Raw genomic sequence first — 25,780 nt, forward strand, 5'->3', positions numbered from 1 at the left:
TGTGCGCCTAATCTTTTTTGGCCGTATAACCACCAGCCTCCGCCAGGATCTCCTCCTCCTCCACCAGCTCCACCTTTATATTAATTTGTAATCAACATTATTTACCTTTAAAACTTCATTTAATATTTTTCTTGAAACATATTCAGTTTGTAATGAATATTATTTAACTTTTTTTTTATGTTTAATATAAATTTTATTTGCATAATTGGTTTGTATTACAATTAATTTATATAGTTTTATATTATATATCCTAAATAATTTTTTAAAAACAAATAAAGAAAAAAATATTACGAAGGATTTTACCGACGGATGAATTCGGTAACGGACATATTCGGTCGGTATTTCATACACTCACCGACAGATTTACCGACGGTTAGTTTCCATTGGTCAATCACAATATCACCGACAGACTAAAACTCCTTCGGTATATTTCAAGCGGGAATATCACCGACGGACTAAAAATCCATCGGTATATTTCAAGCGGGAATCTTTTTTTTGGCGCGCAAATTCCGTCTGTAAAACCATCGGCAAATAGTTTTTTTGTTTTTCCGACCAATATGGCGACGGAAGGGGGAATCACCAACGAAGGGAAAGCTGACGGACGTAATCTGTCGGTGATAACGTCGGTAAAAAAATCACCGACGAACTTCTAATCATACACCGACGGAATTGTTCCGTCAGTAAAATTGTGAAATCTTGTAGTGAGTCCGGGTACATCAAATTGTTAGAAATAAAACACACAAGTATTTGAACCTTTCAATTGTTTATTGATTGGTTCACTCTTAAAATTTTGAATACATTGGCTTACATTTACAAGGAGATTATAACTTCTAACAATCTTAATCTAATAAGGATTCTAACTTACTCTAATTAAACAAGAATTCTAATTAATTAAACTAACACAAATTCTTTTTAATCAAAGATTCCTACGTACACTAGTATTTTATCTAACAATCCCTCTCTTAAACTAATATTCTTAGCACTCAGTTTAACAATGAAGGACTCTCCTTTAAATAAGGTTTTCTTGAGTACAAACATCAAATAATTTCCTGAGTGTCACAAACAATCAAATAATTTCCCGAGCGTCACAAACAATTCTAATTTAAGGGACTTGGTGAATATATCAACAACTTTATCTTTACTTTCACAATAAATGATCTCAATGGTCTCATTCTTTGTGAAATCTCTTAAGAAGTGAAAATTCACGTCAATATGCTTGCTAAAAAGTTTAATTGTTGAGTATTGTCACACAAAAAATTATTGTAAGCCTTTGTCTTTTGAAATTAAGTTCTTCAAGAATTTTCTTCAATTATATCGCTTGCACATGCACATGAAGTTGCAGTCATAAATTCAACTTTCATGGCAAATAAAGTGACAATTGATTGCTTCTCCAAAAACCATGAATAGCTCATAAAACAAGTTTAAAAACATACCAATACGCCGCCGCCCCCACCCCCCCCCCCCCCCCCCCCCAAACACACACACACAAATTACATTCTTCATTCCCAAGCTCTGTTACTATGTATTAGCATCTGGTAGGTGTGCAAGTTCGATTTGAGGTTATGATAGGATTCGAATACATGTAAGAATTCCCTTAAAACCACTTTGAAGGATTAATTGTGATGAATACGAACATAATTAAGGTTTTGGGAAAAGAATGGAATGGATTGAATGTGATGGATTTGTATTATTTGAATGAAGAAAATTATGTATATATATAATTGAACTCTCGTACCTAGAGCTTCTTGAAAACTCATCCAAAACTTTGATGTGAACTGAGAATTTTTATCTGACAGAATAAACATTGCCACTCCATGCAACCTCACAATCTCACTAGCATACACCTAACATACAACTCTTCCAGTTTAGTAAATTCATTGGTAGTTTTCACTAGCAGGAAGTGTGCTAACTTGGTTAACCGATCTACTATCACTCAAACCGAGTCATATCCCTCTTGACTCTAAAGCAAGCTCAAAACAAAATCTATAGTGTCATTCTACTTGTAAACTATGGAACACACGCACACACACATATAACTGTGGAAGGTTAATCCGCACAATACTAGCACCCTACTCACTAGCTAGGAAACACAATATAATTTGCACACAGGTTGGTTACTTTTCTTTAGCATTGAATAATTAACTATTTGCACACAGGTTAGTTACTTTTCTTTAGCATTGAGTAATTAACTAAAAAACTAAATAGGACCGAAAAGACCTTGCTGCTCTTTAAATGGTTGACCAGTATGAACCAATTGATCGACAACTAATAGAGGAAACAATAAACCACACCAAAAAAGGATAATGAATCACATATCGATTCTGCAATCCTTCAAATTTAAACCCAACATCAACAAAACAAATAAACACAATCCCAGGGGTCTTAAAATTGTCTTCCTAAACTCCCTAATATAATTCCTCATTCAAATCATACAAATCCATCATATTAAATCCATTTCATTCTTTTTCCAAAAATGTAATCATGTTTCTATTCATCACAATTAATCCTTAAAAGGGGTTTTAAGAGAATTCTAACTTTCAAATCCTATCACAGCTTCAAATTAAACTCACACACCCACCGGATACTAATACATAATTACAAGGAAGGAGGAAGGGAAAATATTTGTAATTTTTATCTGTCTATTTACTGTTATTGTTCTTACAAATAAAAAGACTTTGTGCCAAACCCAAGGTCTCACACCCAATATGTGGCCCGGGATTTGAGCTGCCATTTCCATCCTAACAGACAGCAGCTGGAACAGACCCCACTTATTGTTTGTGGTCCTGCTGGAAGATTCTAAAAGTTGACGAAGACTTTTAGAAATTGATTCATTCACTTTTATAGTTAAGATTTTATTAAAAATTATTTTAAAATTTTTCTTTTTAACGTGATTAAAATAAAGGTAACATTCTAATTCATTAATTCATTAATCCAGATGCAAAACATCAATAATAAAAAAAAAGATAAATAGGGTTGGATTAATTACCTTAGAGCAGGTAATTATACGAACCTCCCACTGCATAAACCTTGCCATGTTCTCCAGCGCGTTAATTTTCACAGATAGAGCCACCAAAGCATACCCTCAAGACATTGCAAGGTTAGACAATAGAAAGCAGAGAAATTAACATGAGGTTTATCAAGTGAAACTTTTAGTAGGAGGGAGAAGAAAGAAAGACAAATAAATTTCTCTCTTTGTTGGTAGGGAGAGAACTGCCGCACCATGCCGCAAGCTGGTTAATGCATGGGCAGTGAGTTCCTTTGGCTCGGCAGGCCAAGTGTGAAAAGAAAAGGATAATGCAAATTGTCAATCGTTAATGGGTTGAAGTAAGAAATTAATTTTTTTAAAAAAATATTTTTAAATAAAAATTACTTTAAAAAATGAACAGCAGTAGTCAACCCCACCTGATAATGTTGATTTGTTGTTTAGCTGCAAAAGTCTACATTGACGAAGACTTTGTGTAGAATAACAACTGATGGAGAAATGCAGGAACAGAACATTCAAGAAGATTCTGATCAGAAACACTTCAGACCATAGTTTGTGAAAAAACCTAGAGCTACTGAGTGAGCTTTTTGTTTCTGCCAGAAGGCCGCTGAGTGTTTTCTCTATATATGTTTTGAAGCAAATCTAAGTATGCAAGTTTTAATTTAGAGAAGCTACGTATGTTGCAATAATTCAGATTCGATTCCTTCCAAATATTTTTGTGAATGTTTGACAATATTTTGTGTGATATTTTCATTTCCTCTTTACATTTGTGTTGGAATTTGTTTAAGCGTCCGTATTAATTAAATGATTTGGTAATCTTGACTGTAGATATCATTTCAATGATTGATCTGATGATTCTCTGTGATTCCGGCAAACATCTGATCAATTGAGATTTGCGTCACAGGATGGAGATTGTTGGAACAACAACTGAGCAGATGAAAAGGAATGATCATGTTTCGCTTGACATTAACAAACTAACAGCGTCTGTGCAAGAGGAGTTGGAAACCTTGCATGCCTTCTCTAATAAGTGTTCCATCTACAGAGTTCCTAAAAGACTGCGCGACTCGAAGGAATATGCCTACACGCCTCAACTAGTCTCCATTGGGCCCATTCACCATGGAAAAGAAGAGCTGAAAGAAATGGAAGAGCATAAAAAAATATACCTGCAAGAGTTTCTTAAACTGAGTGAGGTAGGTGTCAAGGAATGTATTGCAGCTATTGCAGAGAGGGAGACAAGATTGCGCAACTGTTACGCAGATAATTTTGAAAATATTAGTACAGTGGACTTTGTGAAAATGATGTTGCTAGATAGCTCCTTCATCATTATGGTCTTCCTGAAACAGTTTTCCCCTATCTTCCAAAGAAACAACGACCGTATATTCGGTAAACCGTGGATGATAGGAGAAATCGGTTTTGACATGTGCTTGCTTGAAAATCAGATTCCATTCTTCATTCTTGACGACTTGCTTAAGCTTTCCAAAAGACAGGTAGGATGTTCCATGATTGAGCTTACTCGTGATTTCTTATCAATCACAGTTGGGGATTCATGGGTGCCAAAGGACATTTTGGAGCAAATCAATTCCTCTGAAGTAGAGCATTTTGTTGACTTTCTAAGAAAGTGTCAGCGGCCAGCAAGGCGGGAACAGTCACAGCTTCTTGAAAGTCGAACCGCACCAAGTGCAATGGAGCTCCATCAATCTGGAGTCAAGTTTAACTTGGGGTCCAAGGAAAAAATATTTGACATGAACTTTGATTTTCATAAAGGGATACTGGAAATACCACTACTATTTTTAGAGGATCATACAGAGAAGTTATTTAGAAACCTCCACGCCTTTGAGCAATGCCATTGCAGAGGTGGATACGTAAGTGACTATATCGCTACCATCAATTTCCTTGTTCGTGGTACTAATGATGTAGAAATACTTGCTAAGGAAGGAATTATAGATAATTGGCTCAGTGATAATGATGCAGTTATGAGTGTTCTCCATGATCTTGATAAAGGAAATCTTGTTAGCAGTCAACAATTTTATTTTGCTGATGTCGTTGAAGGTCTGAAAAAGTACTGCAGAAATCGGACGCACAAATGGATTGCAGCCCTGAAACAAAATTATTTCCATAATCCATGGGTTTCCATCTCTGTAGTTGCAGCTGGGGCTCTTCTAATACTCACGGTCATACAAACAGTGTGTTCTGTCATTCAAGTGAAATAGGTTCTACCATTTCAATCGTGTGCTACAAATAAAAGTGTGTTCTGTTTGTGTTTCCTGTGAGATTGCTATACTATACATGTACTTCATTAAATGATCAGTGCTAGTTTCTTCTGTTAAATTAATTAAGATCAAATAGAGAAAGGAGGCTAGAATTCTGAATAATCGGTATATTATAATGCTTAGTTTTAACCTAAATACAAATAAAGTATATATAGGTCAAACTGAAAGTACTATTCTACCCTTAATAAATAAGATTACATAAATATTATTTAACATCTCCCCTCAAACTCACGATGCGGCAGCTACAAGCATCGAGAGTTTGCCAACCAAAAAACGAAAACGAGAGATGGAATGCGTCTTGGTAAAGAAATCTGCAATCTGCAAGGAAGAAGGAACAAAAGGCAAAGCAATGGTGCCATGTTTGAGATGATGACGAGTAAGATGACAATCGATCTCAATGTGCTTAGTGCGCTCATGAAAAACCGAGTTATGAGCAATCTGAATAGAACTCTGGTTGTCACAATACATAGGAGTAGGATGAGAAAAGAAAATTCCCATATCAGCAAGTAACCAACGTAACCAAACAATCTCTTTGGTAGTAGATGCCATGGCACGATATTCTGCTTCGGTGGATGATTGAGAAACAATAGATTGTTTCTTGCTCTTCCAAGAAATAAGAGAATCACCTAAAAAGATACAGAACCCGGTAACAGACTTGCGATCTGTGGGATCACTACCATGATCAGCATCAGAGTATGCACGCAACTCCAAGGAAGAGGTGGATGAAAGTAAAAGACTCTAAAAAACTGTACCCCGAAGATATCGCAAAATACAAAGAACAACTGCCCAGTGAACAGTAGTAGAAGAAGCAACAAACTGACTAACAATATGAACAACATATGCAATATCTGGACGAGTAATGGTGAGATATACCAAACTCCCAACAATAGTGCGGTATAAAGTAGGATCTGTCAAAGGTAAACCATCAGAAGAAGAGTACCTTGCGTTAACCTCAACAGGAGTATCTACAGTTTTGTTATCAGTAAGTCTAGCCCGCTCAAGAATATCTGCAACATATTTCAACTGAGAAAGAAGGTAACCTCTAGGTGAGTATGCTACCTCAATACCCAGGAAATATCAAAGATAACCCAAATCCTTCATTTCAAATCGTCTAGCCAACTCTGTCTTCAAAACTGAAATACCATCAATATCATCACCAGTAATAATCATGTCATCAACATATAAAGACAGAATGATACGACCTGCATCAGTGCACTTAATAAAAAGAGCAGAATCATGACTGCTAGAAACAAAGCCAAGAGACGAGATCACAATAGAGAATTTCTCAAACCAAGCACGGGGTGCTTGGTTGAGACCATATAATGCTTTCTTAAGCTTACAAACATATCCAGAGTCATGTGAAATACCAGGAGGGGGTGCCATATAAACTTCTTCTTGAAGATCTCCATTCAAGAATGCATTTTTAACATCAAGCTGAGAAATATGCCACTGACGAACCGAAGCTACGGCAATAAGAGTGCGAATAGTAGTCATTTTTGCAACCGGGGCAAATGTCTCCTCATAGTCCATACCATACTGTTGAGAGTATCCTTTTGCAACCAGCCTAGCTTTGTATTGCTCAATAGACCCATCAGAATTAGTCTTGATCTTATACACCCAACGACAACCAACAACACTCTTACCAGGAGGTAGAGGAACCAGATCCCAAGTATCTGTCTTATGCAAAGCAGAAAGTTCCTCATCCATAGCTTGCTGCCAAAGCGGATCAAGAATTGCCTCTTTATAGGAAGAGGGCTTAAAGAGACAATGAATAGAAGCTAAAAAGGAAGTAAATGATGAAGAATAACAAGAATAAGTAAAATCTGGTAGTTTTATGGACTTACGAATGCGGATGGACTGACGTGGAGGTGGATCCACAATCTCAGATGAAGCTTGAGGGGCTGTAGATGAGAATGGAGCTTCAGGTGTGCCAGAGAGTAAAGTACCAGTACCAGCAGAGTTATGAGTACAAATTGATCGAACATAGGGAGAGGTATCATTACCAGAATCCTCAGAAAAAAGGATCTATATGAATAAGATCAGATTTTGTTAGGCTATGAGTAGTGGATGGAATAGAAAAGAAAGGTATATGCTCAAGGAAGACAACATGACGAGACACATAAAGTTTCTGAGTTATTGGATCAAAACAACGATACCCCTTTTTACCTTCACCATAACCCAGAAAGACACAAATAGCGGATCGAGAGGATAGCTTACTGCGTTCTACATGAGGACGAAGAACGAAACAAGTACAACCAAAGACTCTAAATGAGGAATAATCAGGGGCATACCCATATAACTTTTCAAAAGGAGATAGACCCAAACTATGAGAAGATGGAATTGTATTAATCAAACTTACAACAGTAAGAACAACTTCTCCCCAAAACTCACTAGGAACAAAGGCAGACAACAAGAGAGAACGAGCAGTTTCAACAATGTGCCTATGTTTTCTTTCAGCTACACCATTTTGTTTAGGAGTATCTGTACATGAAGTTTGGTGGATGGTTCCATCTAAGGCAAGCATTTGACAAAATTTATTAGAGGTGTATTCCCCACCCAAATCACATCTAAAGCATTTGATCACAGCATAATGTTGAGTTTTGATAAGAGCTCGAAAAGCTGCATATATCTCAAAGAATTCAGAACGATGTTTCATTAAATAAACCCAACAATAACGAGTATGATCATCAATAAAAGAGACATAATATCGAGACCCTCCTTTTGTGGAAACAGGATAAGGTCCCCATACATCAGAATGAATCAAATCAAATGGTGAAGATGAAACAGAAATACTTCGATTAAAAGGTAAAGCAGAAAATTTTGCCAGTTTACATCCACTACAATCAGAAATATCACAAGTTTTCAAATTTCCTAAAGCTCCTGTGGATGCCAAAAATCTCAAACGAGAAGATGAAACATGACCTAGACGGGAATGCCATAAGTAAAACTAGAAGATGAAAGACTCAAACGAAAAGAAGACAGATCAGCAGTAGTAGCAGCGGCGGCGGCGGCGGCAGCAGCGGCGGCGGCGGCAGCAGCAACTGGCACTTTTAACTCATCCAAAATATATAGTCCATTCTCCCTACGGCCGGTCCCATTCAGCTTCTGAGACTGCAGATCCTGTACACAACAAAAAGAACCAGAAAACATGACTAAATAATCACCAGAATCACATATTTGACCAACAGACGCAAGATTCAATTTGAGTTTTGGAATAAGATAAACATTAGGGAGAGACAAGTGAGGTGTGACAACAGAACCAACACCTGCTAAGGCCATGTGAGTGCCATCAGCAGTCATAACAGGAATGGAGGACAAAGGGGACACTGAGGTAAAAGATGAGGAATCTGGAGACATATGATGGGAAGCACCAGAATCCAAGACCCATTCAGAGTGTGACATACCTGAGGAATTATGAGGCAACTGACCTATGGAAGAAACAAACATTGCTTGTGGCTGCAAGGAGAGAAACTTCTGAAATTGCTCAGCCAAAGTATTAGGATCGGTAATAGAGCCTGGGGAAGCTACTGCTGCAGTATTGTGGTGTGGTGGTTTATAACCCTGAGGTGGTCGATGAGCATTAGATTGTGACTGACTGCTAGACTTCCAAGCTTGATTCTGCTGTCTCAACTTAGGACACTGAGCCTTCCAATGACCTTTCTGCTTACAAAAACTGCACTCATCAAAGCCATCCCTTGTGTAAGGCTTGTTCTGATGATTAGAGAATGGCTTAGAAGGTACTGCTAGTACAGAAGGATTTGAAGTAGAAAGAATTCCCTTTTCAGAATAAGACTGAAGACGTATTTCTTCAGCCAATAACTCACTGACAACAGAGTCAACAGAAGGCAGTGGAGCACGATGCAGAATTGAACCTCTAAGTCCTTCGAAGTCACTGCGAAGCGCTGTTAAAAACTGTACCAATCGTTGCTGCTCTCTACGCTCAATATAGGCACCACATGCCTTTAATTCTGCTGATTCTGTAAGAGCCAATTGATCCCAAAGATCTGTCATAGCAAAATAAAACTCTTGAATACTCATATTCTTCTGATGAAGAGCTCGTATGTCATTCTCTAATTGATATTGTTTTGCAAAATTTGATTGCGTGAATAACCTTTGCAGATGATCCCAAACCTCTTTTGCTGTCTCATACTTCGCCAACTGCGTACCTATCGAATGCTCAACAGAATTGTTGATCCAAGTAATGATCTTTGCATTATTTGCTTCCCATGTATCTATCAAAACAACATCCCCCTCCTCAATATTTTTAGGTACTATATAAGTTCCACTAACATACCCTCACATCTTCTTACCCTTAAGAAAATTTCACATTACATAGCTCCAATACGAATAGTTCTTCCCATCCAACCTCACACTCACAGACTGAAGCGAATCATCTCTTTCAGTAGCCATAATTAACAATCACAGAGAACCAGAATGCAAAAGCAGTGGAAAACAAAATAACAAATTGCAGAAACTGAACAGAGATTGCAGAAACTAAACAAATATCTTCTCAAAATTATACAATTACTCCAAAACACAAAACCAATTTGCAGAAACTGAATGCAAATACCAAATTGCAAAAGCTGAAGGGTAGACGAAATACCAAAATAATTGCAGAAACTGACGAAATACCAAATTTTGCAGAAGCGGAAGACAAAATATCACTCCAAAAAATTTGATGGTCCCCCCATCACATGGTGCGGGACCACCATATATTCAGCCTCTGTAGTGGATAATGCCACACATTTTTGCAACCTTGATTGCCATGAGACTGCTCCCCCTGCAAACTTCATCAAGTATCCTGATGTGGACTTTCTAGAATCAACACCACCAGCCATATCTGCATCTGTGTATCCATCCAACACAGGTTTATCATTACCAAAACATAAGCTGAAACTAGAAGTACCTTTGAGATACCTGAGTATCCATTTCACTGCTGACCAGTGTTCTTTACTAGGATTGGAGAGGAACCGACTAACCACACCAACTGCATGAGCTATATTCGGCCTTGTGCAAACCATGGCATACATCAAGCTACCAACTGCGGATGCATAAGGAACCTTTTCCATCTCATCTCTTTCTTCATCACTTGAAGGACATTGCTTAGAACTTAGTTTAAAGTGGCTTGCAAGTGGAGAACAAACCGGTTTGGAGTTGCTCATGTTGAATCTCTCAAGTACCTTTTGGACATATCTCTCCTGAGATAGCCAAAGTTTCTCCTTCTTCCTGTCACGTGTGATCTTCATGCCAAGAATTTGTTTTGTCGGTCCTAAGTCTTTCATTGCAAAAGACTTGCTTAACTCTTCCTTCAAAATCTGAATCTTCTTAGCATCATGGCCAACAATCAACATATCATCCACATACAACAGGAGAATAATAAAGTTTCCATCTGGAAACCTTTTCATAAATACACAATGATCAGAAGTGGTCCTGTCATAACCATGATCCACCATGAAAGAATCAAACTTCTTGTACCATTGTCTTGGAGCTTGTTTTAACCTATATAAGCTCTTTTTCAACTTGCAAACTAGCTGCTCTTTACCTTTTGTTTCAAACCTTTCAGGCTATTCCATGTAGATCTCCTCATCTAAATCACCATGGAGAAAGGCAGTTTTCACATCAAGTTGCTCAACTTCAAGATTCAAACTAGCAGCTAAGCCAAGCACAACTCGGATTGAAGACATCTCGACCACTGGTGAAAAGATTTCTTCAAAATCAATACCCTTCTTCTGACCGAAACCTTTCACAACCAATCTTGCCTTGTACCTTGGCTGTGAGCAATGTTCATCAATTTTCAACTTGAACACCCATGTGTTCTTGAGTGCTCTCTTACCTTTAGGAAGTTTCACTAACTCAAAGGTATGGTTTTCATGCAAGGATTTCATCTCTTCTTGCATTGCTTTCAACCACTCACTTTTCTTCTCATGTGACATAGCTTCATCAAAGCATTCTGGCTCTCCCCCGTCAGTAACCAGCACATACTCATGAGGAGAGTATTTGGTGGAAGGTTGGCGAGGTCTAGTTGACCTCCTCAATTGTGGCTTATCTGGAGCTTCCTGTATAACCTGTTCAGGAATAACATCAATATCATCATTAGCTGATTCAGGATCACCAACTAATGGCTCATTAAGAAAACCACCATTTTCATCATTTTGCAAGTCTCCCCCATGATTAGTAGGCATCAAAGGTAACTGTGGAGTAGGTCCTGGATTTGAATTAGATGGAATAAAAGTGGTAGACTCTGTTTTCTCCTTCAGTTCAAAGTCTTCAATGGTTTGATCTTCAAAGAAGATAACATCTTTGCTTCTCACAATTTTCTTCTCCTTTGGTTCCCACAACCTATAACCAAACTCATCATCTTCAGAGCCCAAGAAAATACACTGCTTTGTCTTGTTGTCAAGCTTTGACCATTCATCCCTTGGAACATGTACAAATGCTCTGCATCCAAACACTCTTAAGTGTGCATAAGAAACATCCTTTCCTTTCCAAACTCTATCTGGAACATCAAACTCAAGAGGAACTGATGGAGAAATGTTGATCATGGCAACTGTAGTCTTCATTGCCTCACCCCAAAAGGACTTAGGCAGTTTTGCATGAGAGAGCATACATCTAATTCTTTCAACAATGGTTCTGTTCATTCTCTCAGCCACTCCATTCTGCCATAGAGTCTTAGGAACTATCTTCTCCAACTTGATGCCATGTTCCCTGCAGTACTTCTCAAAAGGACCCCTGTATTCACCACCATTGTCTGCTCGAACACATTTCAGCTTTCTACCAGTTTCTCTTTCAACTCTGGCATGGAAATCTTTAAAGACATCAAGCACCTGATCTTTGGATTTCAAACAAATGGCCCAAATCTTCTTGGAGTGATCATCAATAAAACTAACAAAGTACAATGCACCTCCAAGAGACTTATCAATCATAGAGCAAACATCAGTATGAACTAAATCAAGAACATGTGATCTTCTATGTGGAGGTGATCTTTGAAATGCAACTCTATGTTATTTACCAACTAAACAATGAGTACATGTGTTCAAGTTCATACCTTTTAAAGGAAGGTAATTCTTCTTGGCAAGGATGCCAAGGCCTTTCTCACTCAAATGTCCAAGCCGCTTATGCCATAAATCAGTAGAGCAATCTTCAATTGCATTTAGCTCTCCTTTGATCACATTGGCTTGTGACATGTAGAGACCCATCTTCTTCCCTTTAGCAACAATTAGGGAATTTCTAGAGAGCTTCCATTTACCATCTCCAAAGTAACTGTGATAGCCTTCTTCATCAAGAATACCAGTAGAGATCAAATGTAGGCGCATATCAGGCACATGCCTAACATCTTTGAGTAGCAACTTGCACCCAGTATTGGTTTCCAACCAAATATCTCCAATGCCCACAACACTAGCCATTCCTTGATTTCCCATCCTAACTTGACCAAAGTCACCAGCATTGTAGAATGTGTAAAAATCACGTCGGGGTGTAACATGGTAAGAAGCTGCTGAATCTGCAACCTAGGTGGTATCTTGACATGCAAGATTAACACAACCATCATCACACACAATGACAACATCACCATCAGATACAACTGCAACTGTACCATTCTCTTCATTCTTGTCTTCATCTCTACCCTTTTTATCTCTTTTATACTTTCTGCAATCTTTTTGCATATGCCCAAGCTTGTCACAATAATAACACTTAAAACCCTTCCTTGACTGAGATCTTCCTCTTGGCTTCCATTTGCCTTTTCTATTGCTGGATTCTCCATCTTGCTTGCCGTGAGAGAACCTGCTTTGACTTCTCCCTCGACCTTCTGTAACAAGTGCATGAGACTCGAAAGTGCTTGTCCCTTTTCTCCTCTTCTCTTCGTTGAGGATACAATCCTTCACTGTTTTCAAAGTGAGCTTTCCATTCGGAGTAGAATTGCTAAGTGACACTACCAAAGTCTCCCAACTATCCGGCAATGAACTCAATAGGATTAATGCTTGCATTTCATCGGCTAACTCAAGGTTCATCAATGACAGCTGATTCAAGAACCCTTGGAATACATTTATATGCACCGAAGCATCTTCACCATCTCTATACTTCAAATTCACAAGGTCTCTAATTACAAAAACCTTGTTTTGTGCACTCTCCTTGGCAAATGTTTCTTCCAACATCTTCCACACTGTATAGCAGTCATGTTCTTGAGAAATATGATTAATGGACTTAGAAGATACCCATTTTCTAACATTAGCGGTAGCCTTTCTATTTAGTCCATTCCATTTTGCATCATCCATGTCATCAGGCTTTATTCCTTTACATTCAATCGGCAAAGCCAAATCATTGCAATATAAGTGATCCTCCATCATTGTTTTGCACATAAAATAATTTGAGGAAGTGAGCTTTATCATGCCCGAATCTTCCTTTTCCATTTTAACTGCATAAGAACTCAATCTACACAACCAAATGCTCTGATACCACTTTGTTGGGAAAACTAGGGACAAATAACTGGATCAATTCAGCGGAATACAATTCACAATTCACAAGTCCCAATCATTTTTCCCTCTTTGTGCAGTAAAAAACAGAATCAAACAATGATCAAATATAATGCAAATAATCACACAAATCAACACCAAGATTTTTACGTGGAAAACCCGATGCGGGAAAAACCACGGGACCGGAGTCCACCTAAAAACTTCCACTATCACAAATAATGGGTTCACAACTATTCTTCCTCAGATTCAACTAAGGGTTACAATATATATATCATCAAGAACAACTTATTCTCGGATTACAACAAGATTAAAGAGAGTAATGTTAGAAAAAAGCTCACAACACTGACATCCCTGTTTTCTGTCAAAACGACCAGCTTTCACACCACCAATCTTCAATCCAACCGTTCAGAATGAAGAGGAACGTGTCTAGAAGCTGCTGTCAAAATCTCAGCCCGATCCAACGGTGAACGAACTGGAAATCGAAGAAAAAAGACAGACTGCTTTGCTGCCTCCTCTTCTTTCTTTCTCACGTTTTTCTCCTCTGTTTCTTCTCAAATTTTGCTGCTGTCATCTACAGTGGCAGCTCATTTAATTTAAAGAGACAGCAAGGCTGTCTCTTACTAATTAATGTGATGGTCCCCCCATCACATGGTGCGGGACCACACAACATGTTCTGCCAGTTTCTGTGTCTAAAAATATTTACACTCAGTTTTAAGTTCTCTTCATTTATAGGCATTTAATTTTGTGACAAAATATCTATGGTTGGAACAGACCTCATTTAGACGGTGTTTGAGAGTGTTGTAACGGTTGTTTTTCAAAGTGATTTTTATTAAAAAATACATCAAAATAATATTTATTTATTTTTTAAAAATCATTTTTTATATCAGTATATCAAAATAATTTAAAAACATAAAAAAATAAGCCTAAAAAAAATCAATAACAATGTTGAAATTTTATAGAATGCGGTCCAAACAGTGCTTGTATTGTCGATTTTTACTAAACAAGAGAACAGCTGGAACCGACCCCTCTTATTAATGTTGATTTGGAGTCCAACCGTAAGAGTCCAAATTGACGAAGACTTTGTGTAGAATAAGAAGAGATGGTGAATTGCAGGAACAAAACAGTCAAGAAAATTCTGATCAGAAACACTCAAGTCCACTGAGTTTTTTCTATATAAGTTTTGTAGCAAATCTAAGTATGTAAGCTGTAATTTAGAGAAGCTACGTATATTGTAATAATTCAGATTCGTTTCCTTCCAAATATTTTTGTGATTGTCTGACAATATTTTATGGGATATTTTCATTTCCATTTTACATTTGTGTGGGAATTTGTTTACGCATCCGTGTTAATAAATGATTTGGTAATTTTGACAGGAGAGATCACTCAATAAGTCACAGGACGGAGATTGCTGGAACATCAACTGATCAGCTGATGAACAAGGGAGATCATGGTTCGGTTGACACTAACATGTTAGCAACGTCCATGCAAGAGGAGTTCAATAAATTACGTCCTTTCTCCAATGAGTGTTCAATCTACAGGTTTCCTAAAAGACTACTCAAGTTAAATAGAAGAGCTTATACACCTCAAGTAGTCTCCATCGGCCCACTTCACCACGGAAAAAAAGAGCTACAAGAAATGGAAGAGCATAAGAAAATGTACCTTCAGTTATATTTATTATATTATATTTTGAATTAAACTAGATATCTACTATTCAGTTTTATCTCAACAGTCATAAATATTAAAATTAATTATAAAAAAAAATAAAAATAATAATATCACTAACATATCAAATTTCAAATAGCAAGTATTATATTTTGATACTATAAGTTCATTTAATAGCATTAAAAAGCCCAATAAAAAACTCATCTACCATGATTTTCACTTCATTTATTACACAATATAAACCCATATTTATAAACACTTAAAAAGAGAGTGTTTATTTTCAATGTGAGATAGATATATTTTTCCTTCTTTATTCAATTACAAACTACATTAACACCTAATACATCTAAAAAAAATCAAGGTGTTAACTCACCTCCTTCCATGTTCATATAAAAAGCGAAGGAGATAGCATCTTCTTTTTTTTCATTGGCTTACCTCCCCCCCCCCTTGTCTTTGTTTTCTTAATTTAGGTTTAACTAGATCATTGACTTGTGCTATGCTGCGAGTCGGGTCAAATTTTTCTTGAACATATATAAAAAAATATTTAGATATTACTAATTTTTTTTAGTGAAAAAAATCATATGGGGGTTGACTCGATGTGACCCGGTTGATTTTGTGAGTCAAAAAGTAACCCAAACAACCAGTAAAAACATAGTTTGACTAAAAAAAAATTTAAGATGACATCTTTTTTAATATTAAAATAATAACATTTTGGATTGACTTAGGTCAACTTAGGTTAACATGTCAAATCTATGACCTGGTTTATAAGACTATGATAACCCCATAGAAAACAAATCAAATAAATTATAAAGCTTAATTTTCAATCAACCCCATGTTAAATGATGAAATTGAAAAAAAATCAATTAAAAAAAACAACCTTATTTAACCTGGATTAACTTGTCAAATCCATGATTTTGGTTATGAGACTAAGATAATCCCATAAAAAGCAAATCACAACAAATTATGAAGTTCAATTCTCAATCAATCATATCAGATCCAATGTTGAACAATAAAATTTGTATAAATTTTAATTCAAAAAATGACAGAAAAAATGAGTCAAGTTAATATGGGTTAACCCGTTAAATATTATTCTCGGGTCATGAGACAGGGATAATCTCACAAAAATCAAAACGAAATAAATCATGAAATGTAATTCTCAATCAAACACAATATTAAATGATAAAATTAGGGAAAATCAATTTAAAAAAAGAAAAAAACATATAAATCAATTGGATTAACCTGCCAAACCCGCAACCTGGGTCATAAGACAAGGACAACCCAATAAAAAACAAATTCAATGTTGAAAGACATGAGACTAAGATAACCCTCTTAAAAAGAAAAATAATTAAAAAATAACTTGATTTAACCGAGGTTAAAACACCAAACCTCGCGAACCGGATTATGAGACCAAGATATCCCCATAGAAAATAAACCAAAACTGATTATGAAACTCAATTCTCAACTAACTCAATATTGAATGATAAAATTGAAAACAATTTCAATTAAAAAAAACAAAAATGACATGAATTAACCTATTAAGCACTATTCTCATGTCATGAGACCAAAATAACCTAATAGAAAGTAATTAAAATAAATAATGTAATCTAATTCTCAATTAACTCAATATTAAAGGATGAAACTGAAAAAAAAAGTTAAATAAGAAGAAAAAACACTAGACAACCAGATTAACACACCAAACCTATAATTTGTGTCATGAGATTGAGATAACCCAATAAAAAAATATAATATTAAAGGGTTAAATTAAAAAAACATTGATTAAAAAAATTAAAGAAGAAAAAAAACAAAATAAAAGCAAAAGTGTTGTTATAGAACCACACTAAAACTTGTGGGAAAAATACTATTCATTGCTATAATATTTTCCCCACATGTTTTAGTATATTATTAATTAACAAGATAATTGATGAGAGTTTCATTGTGGATTGGATAATTTTTTTAATATAAAAAATAATATTCAAGTGTTTTTAACATGTTTTCTAATAAAAAAATTAATCACGAATTTAAAATATAATGTATATTGGACATTTTTTTAAGTATTGATATGGTGATATATTAAATGATATTTGTTTTTCAAATATTAAAACGACAATATATTAGATCGATCCAGGTTAACCTATTAAATTTGTAATCTATGTTCTAAGATTGTGATAACCCTATAGAAAACAAATTAAAATATATTATGAAATATTATAATTGTTAATGAAATTATATGTCTATTAATAAAAACAATTATATTTTGAATTAAACTACATATCTACTATTCAGTTTTATCTCAACAGCCACAAAAATTTAAAAAAATTTAAAAAAAATAATATCACTGACATATTAAGTTTCAAATAGCAAGTGTCATAATTTGATATTATAAGTATCCATTTAATAACATTAAAAAGCCCAACAAACATATTTTCATTTAATTTATTACACAATATAAATCCATATTAATAAACACTTAAAAAGTGAGTAGTTCTTTTCAATGTGGAACATATATATTTTTCTTTCTTTATTCATTTACAAACTACCCCAATACCTAATACATCTAAAAAAATCAAGGTGTTAACTCACCTCCTTCCATGTTCATAAATTATTTTTAATAAAAAATATTTTTTAAAAAATATCATGCATCATAATACTAAACATAATTCTTTTTTGGAAATGCATTTAAAATCGTGTTTTTTTAAAAATTAAAAAAAATAAAATTTTATTTTATTTTTTATATTGTTTTAATGTGTTGAAGTAAGAAATTATTTTTTAAAATAAAAAAAATAATATATTTTTAAATAAAAATCACTTTAAAAAATTAAGAGCTATAGTCAACCCCACCTGATAATAATGTTGATTTGTTGTTTAGCTGCAAAAGTCTATATTGACGAAGACTTTGTGTAGACTAAGAACTGACGGAGAAATGCAGGAACAGAACATTCAAGAAGATTCTGATCAGAAACACTTCAGACCATAGTTTGTGAAAGAACCTAGAGCTACTGAGCGCGTTTTTTGTTTCTGCCAGAAGGCCGCTGAGTGTTTTCTCTATATATGTTTTCAAGCAAAATCTAAGTATGCAAGTTGTAATTTAGAGAAGCTATGTATGTTGTAGTAAATATTTTTGTGAATGTTTGACAATATTTTGTGTGATATTTTCATTTCCTCTTTACTTTTGTCTTGGAATTTGTTTAAGCGTCCGTATTAATTAAATGATTTGGTAATCTTGACTGTAGAGATCATTTCAATGATTGATCTGATGATTCTCTGTGATTCCGGCAAACATCTGATCAATTGAGATTTGCGTCACAGGATGGAGATTGTTGGAACATCAACTGAGCAGATGAAAAGCAATGATCATGTTTCGCTTGACATCGACAAACTAACAGCGTCTGTGCAAGAGGAGTTGGAAACCTTGCATGCCTTCTCTGATGAGTGTTCCATCTACAGAGTTCCTAAAAGACTGCGCGACTCGAAGGAATATGCCTACACGCCTCAACTAGTCTCCATTGGGCCCATTCACCATGGAAAAGAAGAGCTGAAGGAAATGGAAGAGCATAAAAAAATATACCTGCAAGAGTTTCTTAATCTGAGTGAGGTAAGTGTCAAGGAATGTATTGCAGCTATTGCAGAGAGGGAGACAAGATTGCGCAACTGTTATGCAGATAATTTTGAAAATATTAGTACAGAGGACTTTGTGAAAATGATGTTGCTAGATAGCTCCTTCATCATTATGGTCTTCCTGAAAGAGTTTTCCCCTACCTTCCAAAGAAACAACGACCGTATATTCGGTAAATCGTGGATGATAGAAGAAATAAAGATTGACACGTGCTTGCTTGAAAATCAGATTCCGTTCTTCATTCTTGACGACTTGGTTAAGCTTTCCAAAAGACAGGGCGGATATTGCATGATTGAGCTTACTCGTGATTTCTTATCAAGCACATTTGGGGATTCATGGGTGCCAAAGGACATTTTGGAGCAAATCAATTCCTCTGAAGTAGAGCATTTTGTTGACTTTCTAAGAAAGTGTCAGCGGCCAGCAAGGCGGGAACAGCCACAGCTTCTTGAAACTCTCACCGCACCCAGTGCAATGGAGCTCCATCAATCTGGAGTCAAGTTTAAGTTGGGTCCAAGGAAAAAATATTTGACATTAACTTTGATTTTGATAAAGGGATACTGGAAATACCACCACTACTTTTAGAGGATGATACAGAGAAGTTATTTAGAAACATCCACGCCTTTGAGCAATGCCATTGCGGAGGTGGATACGTAAGTGACTATATCGCTACCATCAATTTCTTTGTTCGTGGTACTAATGATGTAGAAATACTTGCTAAGGAAGGAATTATACATAATTGGCTCAGTGATAATGATGCAGTTATGAGTGTTCTCCATGATCTTGACAGAGGAAATGCTGTCTTCGAAGACCATTTTTATTTTGCTGATGTCGTTGAAGGTCAGAAAAAGTACTGCAGAAAGCGGAGGCACAAATGGATTGCAGCCTTGAAACATAATTATTTCCATAATCCATGGGTTTCCATCTCTGTTGTTGCAGCTGGGGCTCTTCTAATACTCACTGTCATACAAACAGTGTGTTCTGTCATTCAAGTGAAATAGGTTCTACCCTTTCGATCGCGTCCTACAAATAAAAGGGTGTTCCTTCTGTATTTCCTGTGAGATTGCTATAATGTACTTCATTAAATGATCAATGCTAGTTTCTTCCACGTCTTGTTTTCTCTGCAAAATGGTTTGCATCAATCAACATGCTATCAATTAGTCAGAAAAGGATCATGTAATGAATGGCATTGAAGTGTCTTTTCAGTATTGCAATAACTTAGTTTTAAGCATAGTCGTCAGATCTTGCCCATTGGAATAGATTCGGGCCTTAATCTTAAGGCTGAATAGGCTTCTGTAAAACAATCTAAGCAAAATTTGAGTACGGTCATACATTCCGTTTGTGCTGCTGGTATCTAATTATAGGTACTCTTGCACCTTTGTACATAAAAATCAAACCATTTCTTCAGAAATAGCATTGAAACACATAGTGTTAACCTTACAGAAATTCATTATTCGAAACAATAATCATTACAATGAACAGGCTAACTGATAATTAGAAGCTTAACATTGATTAGCAAGGGAGTGCACAGCAATCAGAAGTCTATGGGAAACAATTGAAATGGTAGAAGCTACAGTTGAATAACAGAACACACTGCCTGTATAACTGTGAGTCAAGGAGAATAACTGCTGCAATAAGAGATATTATGGCCCGTGGAGTACTGAAATAACCTTGTTTCAAGATTTCCTTCCATTTTTTCCAAGGTCTCTTGCAGTATGCATTCAGATCTTAAACGAGGCCAGCAAAGATGGAATTGTTCTGAGAGAGATCATTTGGCTTGGAAATATCGTGAAGAACAGTTGACACAGCTTCATTGTCATGTATCCAGTTTTCTATGATTCTATTTTCTACAAGGATTTCCACATCCTTAGGAGAAATGACGAGGAAATTAATCATCGAAATATAGTCACCTATATGATCTTGATCCAGAATATCACATTTATCAAATGCCCGGAGATTCCTGAAGTAGATCTCTGTACTATCCTGTACTCTTAATAGTGGGATTTCCAGAATCCCTCTATCGAATTTCATGTCAAGTAAGCTTTTGCTTGGACTTAACTTGAACTTGACCCCAGCTTGCTGGAGCTCTGTCATACTTGGTACGTTTATAGACTCTAGTGCTTCTGGTGTGTTCGGCTCTGATGGCTTCTGACATTTCTTACAAGGTCAACAAAATGTGCTACTTCGGAGGCTTTCATTTCCTCCAAAATGCCTTCAGTACTCAACAAAGAATTCCAATCATCTTTGAAGAACTTGTAGGCAAGCTTAATCACTGAACATTCCTCGTCGAAACGGCTGGCTATTTCGGATGCTTTAAACAAATCCTCAAGAATGAAGAATGGAAGATGATTTTCAATCAAGAACATGTCAAATGCTATATCGCCTAGCATCCATGGTTTATTGAATAAACGGTTGACGTCTTCGTAACCATTTATCAGGAAGATCACAATGATGAAGACACTATCCATTAACATCATTTTCACATATTCCTCGCTACTAAGATAAATGGTTTCTGCATAACATCTACGCAATCTTGTCTCCCTCTCCCCTACAACTTAACTCCTCCAAGCTTGCTGAATTTTTGAAAATCTTGAAAATACAATATCTTATGCCCTTCCATTGTTTTCAGCTCTTCTTTGCCATGGTGAAGTGGTCCGATGGAGACTAATCGCAGTGTAAGATCCAAATTTTTGGCCCAAACCCCAAGTCCAAGTCAGCTCAAACCCAACTAAAGTTAATATAGATATATAAGAAAAAGTTGCAAGAGAATTATTTTTCTCTCTTCCAAGTCTTATGGCCATCGTGACCCTCCCTCATCAAACCAAGAATTTTAGTTTTTAGATCTTGAGTTTTGGGTTCAAGAAAGATGGAAGTAGCAAGTAAGTGGTTCTCTATCATATTACTTTCAATTATGGTTTGTTTATGGAAAGATTAAAGAAGAGATTAGGTTCTATAAGGATTTGAAGTTTATTTTGTTAAGATTAATTCATGATTATTATGGGTTTAATGTTAAGTGATTGATTTTGAGTATGTTGTTAAAAATAAAGATTTATGAGTTAATTTGTTTAAATTGATTTTTATGAGTTAAGAAATTCATTTCAACCTTACTGGAAAATCTGGACAGAATGGTCTTGAGGTTGAAGAAACAAAATTTTATTTTGGTCATTGATTTATGAAAATTCAGTTTAGTCCCTAAACTTTGGAAAATTTTTAAATTGAACCCTAAATGTATTTTGAGGTTCTAGATAGTGTTTTTATGAGGTTAAGGATAAGGAATCTTAGTTGCTAATTGATTTAGAATATTTTCAGTTTGGTCCCTCAATTTCAGGGATTTACATTTTAGTCCCTGAACTTTTAAAAAACTACAGTTTGGTCCATGGTTTGTTCTGGATAGAATTGAGGATGGTTATGGGTGAAATTTCAGTATGATTATGCATTTACAGTTTGGTCCAGTTTTGGTAAAATTATATTTTTGTTATTTATATTATATGTTTTGGAAAATTATCGTTTTAGTCCCTAAACTTAGGAGACTAAACCTGATTTTCTTTCATGCATTGGAATCTTTTATTTGTGTTATTTTGAGTATATTTCATATATTTGTTGTAGGTTCTCCTAACGATCCTCAATAGGTTTTTCGGATCTTTCATCTGATATTCCTTTTAATCTATATGTTTCCGGGTGAGTGGAATAATCTTTAATATACATATAATATAAATAAATATGTATGTTGATTATATAATGAGTATGATTAGTTAATCTCTTGAATATTTATATATGTTGTTCTATTTTTTGAGTACTCGTTTATTCTTAAATTTGCACTCGCATTCTGTTGAACTAAATTCTATTTGATATGATATACATTCTTTGATGATTATACAAATATCTATTATGCATTTATATAGGACTTGTTAGTAAATCCATGCTAACAGAGAGTAGTTAGCCTATGTGCACATAGTATTATGTATACCTAGCTGGTGAGAGAGGCATTGACTTGTGGCGACTGATCATCCCACAATGTTTACCTTCGAGTGTCATCTGGTCACCTTCGGGTGTCATCTGATCTCTGACATGTATTCCACTACTTTATGATAATATGTATATGTATATCAAGATAAATCGACTTGCAAACTATTAATATCTAAAATGTATATTAGATGTTATTCTCTCACTGAGTTGGTTGAACTCACCTCTTATTTTTAATATTATTTCAGGTTCTTAGTTTCTGTTAGTAGGTGTACTTTGTTGAGTGTTCCTGTTTCTTTAGTTTGGTCGGTATGCCTTACTTGTTTTGCGAGGCTTTCCTTTTAGTTTTGATTCGATCTCTTAGACGCTCCACTATTACTCTGTTTTAATTAAGTTTGGAATTTTGACAATGTAATGAGTATTATGAATTATTGTTTTTGTTTTAATTACTGATGAGAAGTTTTGAACTATCATTTGATTTCATTAGTTTTGAATATTATAATATTTCTGAAAATTATGAAATGCTGTGTTTTTTTTAAAATAACTTGTTCTTTTAATATGTCCGTTTTGAGGCTTAGTGTAGGTGAGGTGTCCTTTCGACACTGCTACTGCGTTGCTAGTCATGAACTTGGGATTCGGGTTATGACACATGGTGTGTAGGCTTTTTCATTCAACAGACGCAGTTGAACAGGAACATGATATATACAACCTTGGTCGGAAAAAAGGGGGCAAAATTTTCATTTCTGCTCGCATAGACTTTGCTAACTTTGTGGGATTCCAGCTTCAATTGTCTTCATACCAGGTTTGGTCCTCTAATCATCACCTTAGAAGATGTAGTATATTTGACTGGATGGTCCCCTGTTGGGATTGGTTTGATATCAGTTGTTTCTACCATCAGATAAAGAAAATTAATGCAGAACGGAAAGAGGAAGGCAGGCTACCAGTGCATGTGAAGTCTGGAGAGTCTTTTTAGAAGTTTGCTTTAGAGCTTCTTCGAAGTAATGATGTTAAGGCTATGGAGTTTGGGTTTCATTTAATTTGGAATTATAGATATCTAGTGGTTTGCAAAGGTGCGGTTATCAGTGAGAGCTGCTTTGGTCTAGCGATACTTGTCTTTGATCATAATGAACATTGTGCTGTTAAGGAAACTGTTGCGTGGTCGGTTAGTAACCCTTTGATCATAATGAACATTTTACCCCAACCTGTTTGTTTTGTAAGTTCTCTTGTGTTTTGGATTTCGTAAATGTTGGATGTTTGGTTGCTAACACATTAACAAGCTTTTATTTTTAAACACGTGATACAATAAGAATATGATAGCTTGAAATCATAACGAAAAAGACTAATATATTTATTAAACAAATATATAAACTTACATAAATGATCAAATCATAATCTTGGCATGTATACTAATGTATAGGATTAAAAAAAAAAGAGTACTCAATTGTTGAAAAACTTTAAAATTAATCAAGTTATGCTATTATTAAAGATTAATTCTTTATCCTTTAAACTTTATTGCTCCTTACTCCTCTATGCTTTGGACACTAGTAAGCTGCTTTCTTATGGTGACTTCTACAGCCTTACCATGACTCCCATTAATTCATTCTCTTTTGCAATTGTAATGTTTGAAACATAAGATGGAGGACACGACACCGAGCCATCAACGAAGTGAAAAACACCTTGACCAAGGAGATAGGGCTTCATCTGCATTCACTAATAGAGATAATTTATGTTTGTAAGTTTCAACGAAACAACTTGGTGGGTGTTTGAGAGAGCAATAATAGCTGGAGTTAGTCTTCCCATAATGTGCAGAGGAACGACAGAAACTTGCGAGAAGGAGTCATTGACTTGTTCTGAAAGGGAAGGTTGCTGCTGTGGAGGAAGAACACCACCGGCAGCTGTTTGTAGATGGCTGGCCGGTGGGGCCTCACCACCAGTGGTGAGGGAGAAATCGGCTACAACGATTGTAGAGTCCATATAGGAGAGGAGAGAAGGTCGGCTGCAAGGGGGAGATGGAGAGAAGAGTTCTAACGACAAAAAGCTCTGATGTCAAGTTGAGAATAATTAGGAGGCTTAACCTATTAATTAGCCAACTTTCTCTATATATATGTATATGGCAATATACAATAGTAATGGTGGAGGGTACCACCCAAGAGTATGACTATAATATTTTCTATATAAGTACATTCTATAATACCCCGAATTTGAAGAAAGATGATGAACCAGCTAGACATGGTGTGTGTGTGTGTGTTATGGTCTGTCTTGGCATGTGTAGAGGAAGAATTCTCAGTAACTCATTTTCTGGATCTGTTTGAATCTCCTGACCTTAACTCATGGCAAAAACCAAGTGTTTTTACTGTTGTTCTCGCGGGGGGAGCGAGCCGACGCGACATCGTTCGGTGATGGTGGAGGCTTTTGTCGTGCCTCCTGTGTGAGGTGTTGTGTGTTTGAAAGGGTTTTGGATTTAATCATAAAATTATGATTAATGTTTAGGAGTCGCCACCTAGTATTATGGTCACTAGGAACCTATGATAAGCGAGAGTCTGAGTAAGGGACTGGTTGTGCAAGGGGAAGACGCATCACCCCCAGTGCACCCTCCCTAAGTTAAGCTGCATTGTTGTTTGATTGTTTTTTCTAAGTCGGGTTTCTATTCGTTGTTCTTTTCTAAGGCTCAAGGCAGATCTCTCTTTATGAGAAAGTCTATATCTTATTGGGTTAAATCTTAACCGCTCTAAAGTCTGAATTTTAATATCGTATTTATTTACACCTTGTATCTTTAATACCTGAGGGTGTACTTTATCGTGTAATTTTACACCACACAAATATT

At 35.8% G+C, this 25,780-nt stretch overlaps 2 protein-coding genes and 1 pseudogene across 2 annotated transcripts; 2 read left to right on the forward strand and 1 right to left on the reverse strand.

Annotated features, from left to right (window-relative positions):
• The first annotated feature begins 3,446 nt into the window (after positions 1-3,446).
• Positions 3,447-20,232, forward strand: LOC133703179 (UPF0481 protein At3g47200-like; annotated as a pseudogene).
• On the forward strand, positions 3,509-5,304 carry LOC133703187 (UPF0481 protein At3g47200-like). The gene is made up of 2 exons (XM_062127645.1): positions 3,509-3,629; positions 3,888-5,304. The coding sequence occupies exon 2, from the start codon at positions 3,889-3,891 to the stop codon at positions 5,191-5,193; it is 1,305 nt and encodes a 434-aa protein (XP_061983629.1). The 5' UTR covers positions 3,509-3,629; position 3,888; the 3' UTR covers positions 5,194-5,304.
• Positions 20,233-20,721: 489 nt separating the features above from the next.
• LOC133682677 (UPF0481 protein At3g47200-like) lies at positions 20,722-21,470 on the reverse strand. Its single transcript, XM_062106145.1, has 2 exons — positions 21,156-21,470; positions 20,722-21,072 (listed from the first exon to the last, which is right to left on the reverse strand). The coding sequence occupies exons 1-2, from the start codon at positions 21,468-21,470 to the stop codon at positions 20,722-20,724; spliced, it is 666 nt and encodes a 221-aa protein (XP_061962129.1).
• Positions 21,471-25,780: the final 4,310 nt, after the last annotated feature.

The sequence above is a fragment of the Populus nigra genome, chromosome 1 (assembly GCF_951802175.1).
Source record: "Populus nigra chromosome 1, ddPopNigr1.1, whole genome shotgun sequence".
Classification (NCBI taxonomy): Eukaryota; Viridiplantae; Streptophyta; class Magnoliopsida; order Malpighiales; family Salicaceae; genus Populus; species Populus nigra.